At 39.3% G+C, this 16635-nt stretch overlaps 1 protein-coding gene across 3 annotated transcripts in view; it reads left to right on the forward strand.

Moving 5' to 3' along the window:
- Positions 1-15960, forward strand: part of slka (STE20-like kinase a) — a 31919-nt gene extending 15959 nt beyond the window's left edge. Inside the window, exons 9-19 of one of the 3 annotated variants that reach the window (XM_030748267.1) lie at positions 40-1272; positions 3526-3656; positions 4146-4269; positions 4563-4742; positions 6180-6272; positions 9618-9747; positions 10329-10453; positions 10550-10744; positions 11291-11416; positions 13913-14026; positions 14181-15960. In XM_030748267.1, the coding sequence (XP_030604127.1) occupies positions 40-1272; positions 3526-3656; positions 4146-4269; positions 4563-4742; positions 6180-6272; positions 9618-9747; positions 10329-10453; positions 10550-10744; positions 11291-11416; positions 13913-14026; positions 14181-14327 (2598 nt within the window). In that variant the 3' untranslated portion in view covers positions 14328-15960. Of the gene's footprint in view, positions 1-39; positions 1273-3525; positions 3657-4145; positions 4270-4562; positions 4743-6179; positions 6273-8467; positions 8540-9617; positions 9748-10328; positions 10454-10549; positions 10745-11290; positions 11417-13912; positions 14027-14180 lie in introns of all 3 variants that reach the window. The other 2 variants (XM_030748268.1, XM_030748270.1) reach the window with 2 other exon arrangements.
- The last annotated feature ends 675 nt before the right edge of the window (positions 15961-16635 follow it).

Here is a 16635-nt window from a genome sequence, read left to right on the forward strand (position 1 = left end):
CTGATGACATATTTTGATTTTTCCTAACTGTTGGTTCAGGTGGGTCCAGGGCACAAGCGAGCACCTTCTGATGTTAGTGTGGCCAGCTCAGAAGATGACAAAGTTCCACCAACTCCCTCCACCCTCGAGTCTGTTAAAGAAAAGATGGAAACTGAGCCTGCTGAGGACCAGACTAGTGATAAGTTCTCTGATGAAGGACTTGGAACAAGTGAAGTAGACAAGACTGAGGAGGAGAAATTAAATGAGGTGTCTGATGCCAGTAATGAAGACCTGGCATCTGGACTAGTAGAGCCCAGCAAAGACATCATCTCATACGCTTCCACAGAGCCTCAGCCAGAAGGGGGTGAAGGTGAAGAACCTTCTACTGAGCAGGTCATATCACAGCCAGAAGAACCTGTACATACAACAGACATCCAAGAGCCTGTCATAGATGGCCAAGAAACAGAGGAGGAACAGAAGGAGCCAGAAGAAAGGATGTTAGGTGATGAAGCTACCCAGGTAATAGAAGAAGAAAAAGAGCCAGAGCAGCCGAAACAAGAGGAAGAAAAAGAAACTGATAAAGAAAATTCCACAGAATCACAAGAGCAACCTGAAGATATAGAAAAAACTGAATCCATATCAAGAGAAGTGCCACAGGCAGAAGAAGAAAGCAAAGAATCAGAAGAAGAGATGAGTCAAAAACTAACAGAGGACAGAATAAAAGACATGGCTAATGGCATAAATGAAAATGTAGACATGGAGAATATAGAATCTGATGGAACACACACATTTATAAATGAAGACACAGATACTAAGTCAAGTTTGGATGAGTCATCCACTGAGCCTGTAGAAACAAAACCAGAGTCCAAGCCTATAGATGAGACCAACGAGGAGTCACAGCAACCCGAACAAGAGAATCAAACCAGAGAGGAGGCTAAAGTGAAAGAACAAGTACCAACTGAGTCCACAAATGGAGTATGTGATGATGTCAAAGACACTTCTGAGGATTCAGAAGAAGTTGTCCCATCCAAAGATTCCCCTGTGAAAGAAGAAGTGGAAAAAGCAACCCACGCAGATGAGAGCACTTCCCAAGATGCTGTCTCTGTCCCAGAGAGTGAAACCGATTCAGAGGCTAAGATGGAGCAAGGAAGCCCTGCTATGATCAGACCAGATGTGGAGAAGGATTCTGACTCTGGGAGCAGCTCTGCTGCTGATAACAACAGCCTCGACCTCAATTTGTCCATCTCCAGCTTCCTGTCTAAGAGCAAAGATGGTGGCTCTGTGTCTTTGCAGGTAATGCAGTCTGAGCCGTACTTACACCCTCAGTTATTAAATTATCAATACTACCATGATCACTTGCTACATCTTATGCTGAAGGTGCAGCCTGAAAGAGATGGGAGACTGCAGTGTGGGGGCAGGGGGAAATGTAGCTAAACAGCATTGATGGTAGTCTGTAGGATGGCTTTCAAGTAGGATGGACATGAAGTTGATACAGAAAGAATGTTGCACAGAGTTCAGGAATCAGGAATTGAGGCGGGGTCTAGGTGGTAGGGGACAGATGACTGGGAAAGTACAGATGCAGTGCTGATGGAAACTGCCAAGAGGGTGTTTTGTGTATCTTCTAGACAGAGGAAAGAGGACAAGGAGAATTGGTGGTGGAATGAGGAAGTGTAGGAAAGTATCTAAAGGAAGAGGTTAGCAAAGAGAGTGGGATAGTCAAGGACATGAAGAAAATAAACAGGAGTACTGAGAAGGTAGGCATACGGCAAAGACAGAGGTGGCAAAGGAAAAGCTTACAGTGACTTGTATGTGAGGCTGAACACTAAGGAAGGAGAAAATGACTTGTATCTATTGGTTAGGGAGCAAGATCATGCTGGAAAGGATGTGTAGCAGGTTATTGGTAATAAAGGATAGAGATGGAAATATGCTAACAAGTGATGAGACTGTGTTGAGAAGATGGAAGGATTACTTTGAGGATCTGATCAATATAGAAATGAGAGAGAGAGAGAGAACGATGGATGGAGGACAGTTAGTGAATCAAGAAGTGCAGAGAATTAGTAAGGAGGAAGTGAGAGCAGTGATTAAGACCGGAAAGGCAGTTGGTCTAGATCAGGGGTCGGCAACCCGCAGCTCTTTCATCCTTATGCTGCGGCTCTGTGCAGCTTGGTCCTATTTTTGTTAGTTCGTTTTTTTGTTATAGTTCTAAATTGGAACATTATTGTGATCTTGAAATATTAAAATTAAATTATTTTATTATTTTTTTTTTATTTTTTGTCTCTCAATATATGCGTCACTCGCAGAAGCTGGTTGCGGCTACCGGCTTCCGGTAGTATTTGCAGTTCTCAGTGTTTTCTGTGGAAACTGGGTCCAAATGGCTCTTTGAGTGTTAAAGCTTGCCAACCCCTGGTCTAGATAACATACCTGTGGAGATATGGAAATGTGTAGGAGAGAATAAAGTAGACTTTTTAACCAAACTATTCAATACAATCATGGAAAGTGAGAGGATGCCCGAAGAATGGAGAAGAAGTGCACTAGTACCAATTTTCAAGAACAAGGGTGATGTACAGAGCTGTAATATTTATAGAGGAGTAAAGTTGACAAGCTACACCATGAAGCTATAGGAAAGAGTTGTTGAAGCTAGGTTAAGAAGAGAGGTGATGATCAGTGAGTAGCAGTATGACATCATGCCAAGAAAGGATGCTACAGATGCAATGTTTGCTTTGAGTGTGTTGATGGAGAAGTATACAAGGTCAGAAGGGTCTTTGTGGATCTAGAGAAACCATATGATAGGGTGCCAATAGAGGAACTGTGGTACTGCATGAGGAAGCCAGGATTGGCAGAGAAATATGTGAGGGTGGTACATGACCTGTATGAGCACAGCATGCCAGTGGAGGGGTGTAGTAGAAACCAAGACAGAATGCATGTGTGAGAATCAAGAGGGAGACAGATGGAAAGGTGAACATGCAAGGAGTAGAGGTAGTGAAGCTAGATGAGTTTAAATACCTGGGTTCAACTATCCAAAGCAATGGACAATGCACATGAGAGTTGAAGAAGAGAGTGCAGACAGAGTGGAGACAAGTGTGAGAGATGATTTGTGACTGAAGGATAGTAGCAAGAGTAAAAGGGAAGGTTTACAAAATTGTAGTGAGATCTGCTCTTATGTGTGGTTTGGAGACAGGAGGCTGAACTGGAGGTGACAGAGCTGAAGATGTTAAGATTCTCATTGGAAGTGACCAGTATGTCAGAGAGACAGCTCAGGTTGAGCAGTTTGGAGACCAAGTTAGAGGCAAGATTGACATGGTTTGGACATGTGCAGAGGAGGGATAGTGGATATATTGGACAAAGGATGTTGAAGCTGGAACTGCCAGGCAGGAAGAAAAGAGGAAGGGTTCATGGGTACAGTGAAGGAGGACGTGCAGAGGGTTGGTGTGATAGAAGAGGATGCTAGGGACTGGATAAGATGAGGGCTGCTAAAGGGAGCAGCTGAAAGAAGACAATGACGACCTTGATGACTTGAACCTCTAAAGCATCTCTCTTTTTTGGTAGGAGTCAAAACGTCAGAAGAAGACACTGAAGAAGACACGGAAGTTCATGGTGGATGGTGTGGAGGTTAGTGTGACAACATCAAAGATAGTGACTGATAACGACACCAAGAATGAGGAGATGAGGTTCCTGAGGTACGTCTGTATCTAATCTTCTTGACATACAGTTGTTCTAAATATGGGACATGACCTATTTAACACGCATGCCTTAAATAGTGCTCGTTCATTTTACAACTCCCACAGCTTTTTACAAATGCCAGATGGGTTATCTCCCGTGATGAATGTCGCATTATATTGCTGTCATTTCTCATGTCGCCTTTTAAAGGCATGAGGCATGCTGCTGTTACTGTGTGTCTAAGTGCTGCCTGACTACTTGCTGTTCGGTTCACGACGCCATTGTTGGTAATATATGATATAAATATGTATCAGTGATGTTAAAAAAAAAAAAATCATCAAAACATGAAAAGCCCCACAGTATGAATGAGACACTAATGTTGTAATGAATGTTTAGATATTAAAAAAATAACTAATATGAAATCCCATCTATGTTTTTGTGAATAAAATAAAGTATTATATTTTAAAATGAGTAAATATTGCACCCCCTAATTGATGTGTTCACTGCAGGCGGCAGGAGTTGAGAGAGCTGCGCCTCCTCCAGAAAGAGGAGCAAAGGGCCCAGCAGGAGCTGAGCAACAAGCTGCAGCAGCAGAGAGAGCAGATCTACAGGCGTTTTGAACAGGAAACTACAGTGAGTCAGTTTGGTTAAGCTGCAGTGGTGTGGTGTTCTGTTTTGTTTTTTTATTTATTGTTTTGTATTTGGCCAGTTCCTTGGAAACAAGCTGCTTCATCTCACAGCTGAGTTAAATCTGATGCAAGTGTTAACTTGAAACATGCTGTCATAATCTAATCTTTATCACTGTAATACGCATTTTTTCTTTAACCAGTTAATTTTCACAATATCAGAAACTTTAATTAGCATTAAAGTGGGGGAAAAAAGATACAAAATCCAATATAAATGTCAGATAAATATTGATTCTGCAGGCTAAAAAGCGTCAATACGACCAAGAAGTGGAGAATCTTGAGAAGAAACAAAAACAGACCATTGAGCGACTGGAGCAGGATCACACCAGCCGGCTCCGAGACGAAGCCAAACGCATCAAAGCAGATCAAGACAAGGAGCTCTCCAAGTTCCAAAACATGCTGAAGAACCGCAAGAAAGAGGTATGACCCTGCATGTGTGTTTCTCTGTGGAAGTGGGCTGATTAGTGCTTAACTTTGGGAGCTCGGGATCCAGAGCAGCTGCATGTGATGTATACTGTACAAGCAGTTTAATGGTGCATGTGTTTACAACTTACTCGGTGGCTAACCTGGCTGTGTCATACTAATCCTATGGGAGTGGTGCGCCCTGCTGTTCTGCCCAATACTGTATGTGTGCAAATGTTAACGACAGACAGGCTGTGCTATCTTTCTCCTAGATGCTGCTTACTTCATGTTGTATTATTCATCTGCCCCGAGGCTTCTGGTTGCAGCTTAAGAAGTACTTTGCTACCAGGGTGCATTTGTTATTTTTAGAAATTGTTAATAAAAAACCAGGATAATACCTTGACATGTTGATGTCCTAAGCTTGTGCTTGGTGGTGCAAATGTGCTCATGCTTGGTCTTTATTAGTCATTTCTGGCTCTTCAGTAGCATTTAAATGCTTCTCTGGGTGCGCTTTTTTTATGTTCTTAATTGCATTAGTGCTTATTGGCATCCATCGTGTATTATGATTCTTTGGTGGTTGCCATGTTGCTCCCAGTCTGATGTTTAGGCTACTTACTTTTTATTGCCATTTTACTTAATGCTGCTGTTTTGCAGGTTGGCTTGTGTTTGCTTTGTTGGTGTGTAAATTCAAGAATTTTCCTACAGATAAGATTTATTTTTCGTGTTGTGTGATTTATTGAAATGTGCTGTAACTGTGTATTTAACTGACCATGTTTTTTGTATGAGTGTGTGAGGTTGCTTTGGTCATGGGATGGCCAAATTGGAAAGGTTTTTCCATGGTGTTGGGCTTATTTGGGTCAAATAATAAAAGCCTTGCATCAGAGTAACTGGTGTGGAATTGTCTTCAGTAGCAGTACAATAATTTTAGGACCTTTTTTTTTAAAAGGTCAAGCAATGAATTAGTTAATGGACAAATAATCAACAGATTGATTGTTAATAAAATAATTATTTGGAGGCTGAATCCTTGATTAGTGGCAAATTGGAAGAAAAATATGTTGGACCTGCTTTATTCCATTGTGAAGTCTAATCTGTAATTACAAAACAATTCCAACGCAGTTGCTCTGCTTTGTTTAATTTGAGTCAAAATAATCATGTTCATGGCTGTGGGACTTTTAATTGAATGCAAATTAAAGTAGGGGGGGCTACTTCTGAGACTAACATCTGCTGTGCGCAAGCCAAATTTTTCTTTTGACATGAATCTAACTCGTGCGGGTCACACTGACAGTTCAAAGGAACATTAAATGCAGGAAGTGGAAATTAAGCATGTTGACTTTAAATCAGTTGGTGGCTGGAACCAGTATCTCTCCTCTCAAACTGGGCCATGCATGACTCTTACAGCTTTGTTAGATTTGATGAATATAGAGATCAAACAGTTTCTGCACATAAACACTTTAGGCGATACAGGAAGTCGGACTTTCACCCAAACACATGAGAAAAGAGCTCCTGAAACGCTTAAAGGAGGACTTCGCATTCCTCCAGACTGCAGAGGTAAAGCGTCACCTTCTGTCTCTGGAACATTGTCTCCTTTCTCTCTCCCTCTAACTTCATTCATTCATATAAGGTATTCATATGCGCACAAGTGCAAAGGATGGCTTTGTATGTAATCGCTCCCTGTCTGCTTCCTACTGAGTTATATTTACTTTTAAATATATTCTCCTTCTTCAGAGAAAATTTATAGAAAGATTTTATTATCCCATGTACACTTTGGCTATCTACAGTTGGCTCTCCCTTGTATGAGGAAAGATGCAAAGCAATGAGAAGATTTTGGATCATACCAGATTTGTGCTTCAACTAGAAGATTTCCAAAAAATAGTAACTCCCTTTGTGTTATTTATATAGAGAGTTTTCAAGAAAAAATAAATTATAATATGCAGTCAGTGGCCACTTTATTAAACTCACCAATGCATTTACATAAAAGTTTTCTGCCATAATGTCTGCTTTCAGGATTTCTATCCCGTCATACAGATGTCATTTTTCTGCTTTATCACACATACCTCTGGTGGTGTTTTATTGCACGGCTTTATATTGAGATGTGCTCATAATATTCAGTACCCTTTTATAATGTGCAGGCAGGAAGGGAAAAAAATAGAAACACCTCAAAGAAAGCCTCTAACCTTTAACTGTTTCTTCAGTAATGAGAGCACTGCAGTGCAGGTGTTAACGCTCGGCTGTTTTGGGGTTTTTTTTGAAGGGGGGGGGGCAAAGTGTTATAGTAAAGTTGGTGTGAAGTTTGATGGGTCTAGCTTGACCATCTATGGTGTGAATTTGAACATCCTAGGTAAGATCGTTCTGGAGTAATCACATTCATGAGATTTTCAGAAAACCTGACCTCTGACTTTTATCCTTAGGTCAAAGTCACGAGATTTGAATTCGTCCGAGATTTTTAGTAGATGATGCATCTATGGTGTGACTTTGAGCGTCCTAGGTGACATCGTTCTTGAGTTATGGCCAAGTATTTGTGGAACAGGCGCCGCCGACGCCAAGGCTACAACAATACCGCAACTTTTTCTTTAAAACAGCCGAGCAAAAAAATATAATTGAAATTTCAGATTTCCAGCTTTCACCAAAAATGCATTATAATCTTTGTGAACGTAAAATTTGTGCCAGAGCTGCTTTATTGAATTTCAGTGGATTGAGGTGCCGCCACTGAGCAAGTCAGTGTCACAAAGAAAATTAGGCTTTGTTACTTGAATATTTCATTTTCCTTTCAGTCAATATTTCATTCAAATTTCAACATTTGTTGTTTATCTCAATTCTGAATAATATAATGTGCTTATCATTTTTATTTATTTTTAAATTGCTGACTGCCCAAACGAGGAGTCATTTAGTTGCACTGTAAAATCTTCATCATTTGAAAAGTGTCCAGAATGTACTAAACAGAGCACGTACACTCTACTCTACTCAGTAACTCTACTTAATACTGTAAATCCCACGTCCACCCATCTAGGATGAAACATCCCATAATGCAGTTCTTCATTGTGTTCCTGAGACTACATACAGTACCAGTCAAAAGTTTGGACACACTCACCCATACATGTGAATGGTTGAGTGTGTCCAAAGTTTTGACTGGTGCTTTATGTGGAAATTAATTATGTAATGTTACACTTGTCAGTGGTGATCATACAGTCTGTGGTGGTGGTGATGATTCATAAGTGTCAAATCTCCATTTACCAGCTACCTCAGGCACCCTTCAGAGTCTGTTAACAAGGGAGCGACTGCAAACATAGCTTTTGTTTCCACAGTAGACATCTTTTCTGAAAGACATTTTCAAACTTTGTTTTCCTGTGTTCAATCTGAGTCACATAGATGAAGGTCTTCTTTCCTTTGAAAGGTAAATCTTTAATTGTTAACACTCCATAAGTGAGTAGCATGGACAGTAATAAAACTGCTTTTTTTAAAATTTTTTTTTTTACTAGCTGGATTTAACTGAAATGCAGAGATTATGAACTGCTTTAAAGCATGGCAAGACAAGAACAACGAACTAATTAATTGACTTCCTAACATTCATCCAGAACTACTCTGCGCGCCTTAAACTCACCAACACTCCCAAAGTGGAAAACCCATTTCTTATTTAGGAAGGATCAGTGTGAGTGCTGAGTGAATGTTTACATGAGAGATCCTCAGCCTGCTGTGTGCTGTCTGTCCCTGATCAGGGCAAGTGCGCTGTGTGCTCTCCTCCGCAGGCAGTGGCCCAGGTTATGATACAGTCTTTTCAGTTGTCCTCATGCGCACTCTTCAACGCTCAGATGCAGGATGTAAGTGCCCCCACCCCCCCACCCTGTATCTCTTCATCTCTGGCCCATACTTAGATGTGTGTGAAATTACATGACAGGATAGTCTGTGATGGTTCAACACATGTAAGCATGGGCGACATTGGGATTATTATTTTTTTTCTTTTTGAGTGTTGTCATCACTGTTTGTGCAGTGGTTCTTTCTTCCTCTCCTCAGTATTTTTCCTTCACCAACTCACAAATGTTCTACACCTAGTCTGTGTATTTTATGTGGTATTTATCTTGTATTACACTGTTTGTTTAAGACTAGATTGAATCTGGGATACACCGAGGTGTTGCAGCTCTTGAGGAATTCTGTCTGGATCCATGTTTGTCTTTGTTAGCCAATATAGACAGCCTGCCTTTCAGGGTAGATGAGTCACTCATATTGTGTTTAAGTGGATTATGGGATCACACTTGAACCATCTTAATTTGGATTGAGCTGTATAATAACAGTGTTACCTTGGTTTGCTTATAATCGAGTGAATTATATGATCAGCTATACCTAATCACAGTTCAGTTAAAAGCAATATAACCTATAGTTTACCACCAGCTCTGTATGAGATCTACTGTTAAAAAAATACCCAAACATTTCAATTTGAATCTAGTCTTTAGAGATAAAAAATTAAATAAAATAAATAGAAAATTTGGCTTCTTGTGTAATGAGTCATGCATAATGTAGGCTGGTTTCTGGACCATGTGAATGTCACTGTAGATGTTGTCTTACATAAAACTGTGACACAGTATCTCTACTGAACTGTTAACTTTTCTCTCTTTCTTTCTCCCTCTCTCGCTTCATTTCCATTGTGGATCGTTGCCATCCATGAACTCTGAGTGTTTCTTCTACTCAGTCCAGTTGATGATGTGACATCTTAGTGCTCTGTGTTGTACTGAATTTTGAAGTGGCTGGATAGATTATATTCTTTTACTTCAGGCAGTTTCGATCATTAAGATGCAGTATTACTGTGACACTGCTGTGCTTCCTCTCTCTACTTTTTGCTGTCTTCTCTGAGTGATCTGCATGTCTTCCCCTGGCAGTTTCTCACTGCTCTTCTCTCCTCAGGAGCAAGAGTTCCTACAGAAGCAGCAGCAAGACTTGGATGGAGCTCTTAAGAAAATCATCCAGCAACATAAAGTGGAGATCGCCACGATTGAGAGGGACTGCCTCAACCACAAACAGCAGTTAATGAGAGGTAGAAGAATCACATGTATGGTGTAAAAATCAGATTTTTAAGATATACAAACCACCACCGTGAATTTTACACTGTCCTTATGTTTACCATTTGTCCTGTAATTGCGTTGTAATGCTGAGGAACACCGATTGATCTGAATCATGCTGCTGTTACAGTCACATGAACATGACGCAACACAGCCAAAGATACCACATCTTGAATGTTAAGACTACTACTATCTTAAAAGGCAAACGACTTACCTCAATTATCAATTCAATAATCAATTCAAGATTCAGTTGTCTCAAACCTCATTTTCATGCCAGACTCAGACATGAAAGCAACCACAGCCTGGCAGGTACTTGTATTTGTGACTCAGTGTGTAGAGGAAGTTGATGTCAGTGATGCCTCCTTTGCTTGCCAAGTGTGTAAATACTGACTGTAACATGCAGACAGCTGTGTTTAAGCAGGCATGTTACGGCCTGTCCAGCTGCTCCCTTTTTGTTTTGTTTTTAGCCCCCGGGTCATCACCAGAAAGCGTGCAAGCACATGTTTTCTAACTCATGCTTACGTAGCCTTGTTTGTGTTTCACATGTGTTTTGTAGCTCGAGAGGCAGCCATGTGGGAGTTGGAGGAGCGCCATCTGCAGGAGAAGCACCAACTGCTGAAGCAGCAGTTGAAAGACCAGTACTTCATGCAGAGACACCAGCTGCTGAAGAGGCATGAGAAGGTACAAGCTCGGAGAGGAATCTGCATAGAGAAATGAAGGGTAAAATCTGAATAACCCTGCTGAAAACAAAACTGTGTGCATAAATGTGTTTTATAGGAAATGGAGCAGATGCAGCGCTACAACCAGCGTCTGATAGAGGAGCTGAAGAACAAACAAACTCAAGAGAGGGTCCGTCTGCCCAAGATCCAACGCAGTGATGCCAAGACCCGGATGGCCATGTTCAAGAAGAGCCTCCGCATCACCGCTACAGCATCTGTCACCCCAGAGCAGGAGAGAGAGCGGATAAAACAGGTACAGACACTGTGGGCTGACCATTTAAAGAGAAGTGACTGGACATGCATCAGCTTTTTCTTTGTTTTGGGGTGTGGTCCTTTTCCTTAGCAGCAGCGTTTCGCACTGTCATGCAGTCACACCTGGGGTCGACCCAATACAAACACAGCACTCTTTATTATTTCAGCCTGTTTGGATCTCAGAGCAGAAACTTTCCAGCTCACCATTTCACAATCCTCACTGACTCCATCATCCTCAAGTTGTTCAGTTTAGTTTTGTTCAGGTGACCAATCTTGGAAGAAATCTTACATCTTAAATGACACTCTGACTGTTAATGTACAACAGATTTGTGGTGTTCTGTGGTTACAGTCAGTGTGTTGTTTGAAGTAGACACTCTGCTGCCAAATGCCTCAGTAGTTCTGCATCAATTTAAGCAGTTCCTGTGCCTTGTGTGAAAACAACAACTCACACAGTGTCTTTGTTTGTCTTTGTTACCATGTTTTGGGTTTTAGGGAATCGCGCTTACATCTGTCTGTCGTCTTTTTTTTTTTTGTTTGTGTTTTCCAGTTTGCTTTGCAGGAAGAAAAGCGACAGAAGAGCGAGCGACTGCATCAACACCAGAAACACGAGAACCAGATGCGAGATTTGCAGCTTCAGTGTGACTCCAACATCAGGGAGCTGCAGCAGCTGCAGGTGGGGCTCAGCACACTCACATGCACACACTCTCTTTTTGTGTTTGCAGGTTTTAAATTGTCTTTGGCATACCTTTGGTTAATTTCATAACCGAATCATCCACGTATTCATTTTCTTAACCACTTGTCTAACTTGAGGTTGGAGCCCATCCCAGCTGTGATAGGGTGAGAGGCACAGTACCCTTGGACAAGTCGCAGTATAATTACATCAGTGAAAATGTAAAATTAAATGAAATAATTTGTGAAATCATCTGAAAAAATGTTCAGCTTCTTGTTTTTACAGGATTCAGTATGGTTTCAGAATGCTTTTTTTTTTAAAATGCTAAATATATTTAGCATTGAGACAGACATACAAACAAAGAGATACAAAGACAGACATACAAACTTGAGACAGACATACAAACAAAATATGTTCTTTATTTAGCTGTTGGAAGGTTGCATGTGCTACTCATGTGGTTTATTTCACTGCATCAAAGTGAAAGAGAGAGCATTAATAGGAGCAGCTAATGTTGGCCTGTTAGCCACTGCAGCATCAGGTCTTTTTGCTCTTCAGTGTTGGAGCATCTTTAGTTGATCAAACAAGAACATGGACGCTTTGCTTTTATACTAATTATTGTTGTATTTCATGTAACTGGACCTCAAAAAGTTTGATAGAATGACTCAAGAGTTGAGTTCACACTGGGCTGCTTCATTAAATAGATGATGCAGTTTCACTCACATTGATGAAAAGTGAACATTAATAAGAGTACATTTGTAAATCACACAGGCTGTTTAAAGCATACAACATTAATTGTATGCTTTATTGTCTTGCTTTATAGTATTGTCTGAAATATCCTGACTAAATGTAATTAATGTGTATGGCAGCCTCTTATAGCTATCCTCTGTTTTATTGCTTCAGTTAATCCCTGCTCATGTTTCAAATGTTTATATGCACCCTGCAGAAAGAGTTTCCGGAGGCCAGCATTACTGATGTCTATTAAGCGTTGTCAGGCACTTCAAACTCCTAATGTTGACCTTATGTATTTCTGATCAGAGAGTTTAATCAAATGCAGCACAAGCAGCCGCAGTAGTTGGTTTATTCAGAACCACTTTGGCAGCATTGCTGCTATAGCTACACTTGTGGTCCAAACGATCACTGACGAGAAGTTAATAGGCCTCGGTCTCATCAAGTTAAAAACATTGTAGAACCTTCAGCACCACTTATTAAAAGTTTTAAGTGAGTGTAGGTATATTTTTGAGCCTGCATGGATACTTTTTTTGACCCTTTGTGGATTAGAAAAAAATTCCAAATAAATTCAAACTTGCCCATCCACTTCTTGTTTTTAAAGTCATTAAAGATTTATGATGTGCAGTCATTCCACCCTGGAAAAACAACCAGTTCAGAGAAATCATTAAAAGCCCCAAATTACCATGATATTCATGCCCATGATGAGTGCGTATAAATTTGAAGTTGTGCACTTCTTACCACAACTGTAACAGTAACTGTAACAGTTTGATGAGTCAAAGGTCGTAGCAGCCTTTGGGTTTGTTAGTTAAATGTTAGTGCTGAAGAATGATGTGAAATAAAACTTTCTTTGAAAAATTGACATAATGATGTCAAAACTTTTTTTTTTTTTTAAAGGGGGTATTTTGAAATGTCTGTGATGGGAAAAGATCACATAAAGAAGAGAAAGGAAACTAATTAGAAGTGTCTTTGATTTTGTAATTAATCGTTGGTTCATTTATATATTTTAAACCTTTTTCCTCCTCTGTGCTAGCAACATTGTTGCCATAAGCATTATGTGTCTCATTCTTGTAGAGTTGTTAAATCAAGGAGCACCATAAGGGAATTTCTTAAGATTTGACATAAAGCCAGATATGTTCACTTGATTCATTTGAATAAAAGGTCAGTGCAGCTTTGTGATTACAAAATGTGTTTCAGGCTACAGTTCAAGAATTCATACACTAATAATTATGACAAAAATGCCTGGAAAAAATGCGCTGCCAAAGCACTTTACTTCCCATTATTCAGCACCATAACTCAGGAACAGAAGGGCAGACAGAAGAAGGGAGAATGTGAACTGAACTGGTGACACTAATCTTCGTTGCCAATCTACTAAATTCCTTCAAAGTCTTAAAGGCGTGTATTATGAGTCTAAACAGAAGTGGATGGATTCTGCAGCCCGACTGTTTGCTAAGACGTAAAACTGCAAGGCAGTAATCCTAGTTTAATGTGATTAATTATTTATGATGTTCTTTATCACTTATTTAATAATGCATATTTAATTTGCATTTTTAGTTTTTAATCTGATATCTCTGGTGACTTGAACTAACTGCAACAGATCATAAGTAGTGACTTATGAAGAGCATCAAAAAATCAGTTGGGGACAAATAAAAGATCTCAGATTGCATCCATTTTTTTTTTTTTTTAATGAATAAAAAGCGAGATATTTTCCAGTGTAGAGTGTAGGGATTCATTAATGCTGACACCACTCTATTAACACACATTTTCATTCAGAATGAGAAATGCCACCTTCTGATTGAGCATGAGACCCAAAAGCTGAAGGAGCTGGATGAGGAACACAGCCAAGAGATAAAGGAGTGGAGAGAGAAGCTAAGACCCAGAAAGAAGGTAAGTTCATTGGCAGTGTCTGTTTGTTTCTTCCAAATTCTTTTTACTTAGGCCATGTTCAGGATCCACCTTCTGTACAGGCTGTCTCAACTGTTTATGTCATATAATCTTCAAACTGGTTGACTCGGTTGTTTGTATGTACTGCCCCCTGCAGGCGTTAGAGGAGGAGTTCACACGGAAGCTCCAGGAGCAGGAGGTCTTCTTCAAGATGAGTGGTGAATCCGAATGCCTTAATCCAACCACTCAGAGTCGAGTATCCAAATTTTACCCCATCCCAAACCTGAATAATTCTGGCTTATAGCCTAATGTGTGTCCATGCTACAAAGCAGACTGCTGTCAAACACGACTCCTACTGGTGGAGTGGCAACATTTCTCTGACCGTTAACTGAAAACATGAAAATGTCTTTACCATTTTATTTCCACCGTTCGCGAGCATGACGTGCCTACACACCGTTCCTTCACTTAATCAGGTTTTCTCAGCTTGCTGGGAAACCTCTGAATGGATGATATGCACTTTTTTTTGAGCATGGTCAGATTTTAAAAGGCCGCAGTTGGTAGCTGAGGTCAGTCATGCTTATCAGATTATGGTTAAGCACAACCCGCTACAGTATGAATAATCTCCAGTGCCTCGTGTTTTCTTTTATTCTCTGTGTTTAGGCTCTCCCCTGTGTTTTCTGCAGCTTGCAGTAAATAAAGTCCCGCCTGAATGTTTTGCACTTAAATAACTGGTTATCAATTCTGCTCATAATCATAAGATGTCATGAGATCAGCTTAATTGTTTCACATAAGCTGGTTATTAAAGCCTGTTCTGAGATTTAGTTTTAATGCATGTAAAATAGACCTTGTTGGAGGCATATGGAGTCAAAACCATATAGCTGTAAGACTTTGTGTAGTCCTCTGTGCACAGTGTCTGATTTGTAATAGGAGTCAAAATGTTGGGATCGTAAGGCTGTGAGTTTGAATGGAAAAAAAGAATGTACTGTGTTGTAAGTGTGTACCTACATATGAGATTTAAATAAATACTGTGCTTACAGAAGCATTTTACCATCTTAAGAGATGAATGAACAAAAAATATATCTATTTATTTAGCACCTAATTTCATTTCAGTGGTGCAAAACAAGCATCACCGTGATCAGCGAAACATAGAGGTGGCATATTGTTTTCCAGGGATTTTTTAAAAAAAAATATGCATCAATTAAATAATTTCTCCCTGCAATCTCACAAACAAACTGTACGATTTATTGTAAAGTATAATTACTGAAGGAATGTAAAGATGTTGATTTGCACTGTATTGCCACATGAGCTAAAGAAAAAATATGCAGTAAAAAAACTTTGCCTCACTGAAGCCTAATTCAAACTCCAAGCTTGTTTGAACTTTTTTCTTTTCTTTTGCTGCATTTTTTTAAAATTACTTTTAGCTTTTTTTTCCAAATATGCCCTTAGTATTTTACGAACACACCTAATGTCCTAAGCCTGTGTTCCTTGTATGCTGTAATCATTCTTCACGGTGAGCTTTTGCTCTTGTTGAGACCAGTGCTGTAACTGTATGAGTTTCAGTGTGTGAGGAGATGCCCTCTGCTGCATTTTACAATGAAGTATTGATGGTTCACAACAAAAAATGACTGTAGTTTAATTTGCCACCACCTATCATCAATGCATGGTATAATTTCCGTATGCTGACATTGACTAGAGGTTTGTCATAAATGCTGGATTTTTATTGGGGTTTCTGGAGGCTGTGTCATGTGAATTACACCATTCGACCAACAGATTTCAAATATTTTTTTATTTTATTAAGTTACAGCATTTTAATGTTTCATTCTACCACAATGAATATTCTTTAGTATATGCATTTTTTTTATGTCAGATGAAAGGTATTTAATGTGTCTTTATATATGGACATTTTTTTTTCTCTTGTAAATAAAATATTGACTGTTTATTTGGCAGTTTGAGTGAATTTTGTTTTTAGACAAATTTAGTCATACAAATATCAAGACTCACAAGTCCAAAAATAGGTTTATTTTTCTGTTTTTTGGCAAATATATTGACCAAATGTCAATAAGTTTAATCATGTAAAAAAAACATAATCTGGGAACATTTTATAATTTAATCTCTGCAACACTTAAAGGTATAAAGAAAATATATCAAATTCAGTGCTCTTTTACACAAAAAAATATACAATCCAATCCACTTAGTTACTCTTTCACAATCAATGAAATCAGTTGTCTGCAGCAGTATTAACCCTCTAACTCTAACCCTCTATCAGACTGTCATGTTTATATAATAATGTATGTATGCATTTAAAAAGTAAGCGGCTGTAACTTGTATGTGGCATAATGGATACAGTTATATAGTCCTCAATACAATATAATCCTCAAAAAGAAAGGTACACCAGGTGCTCAGTGGAAAAAGATGCAAAAAAAATATCAGCGACTGCTAATTATTGCTTAAAAATATATATTCTCTTAAACAAAGCTGCCCCAGCAAAAGTCTGAAAGCAAGCTTCTAATTAAAGTAAACATTATACACCCACATGATTTAAAATAAGGTTGTCTGAAAAACACTGACGAGCATCTATAAACCCTTATTGTCTACTGAAGCCATTTTAAAGA

The sequence above is a fragment of the Archocentrus centrarchus genome, chromosome 15, assembly GCF_007364275.1.
Source record: "Archocentrus centrarchus isolate MPI-CPG fArcCen1 chromosome 15, fArcCen1, whole genome shotgun sequence".
NCBI classification, from domain to species: domain Eukaryota; kingdom Metazoa; phylum Chordata; class Actinopteri; order Cichliformes; family Cichlidae; genus Archocentrus; species Archocentrus centrarchus.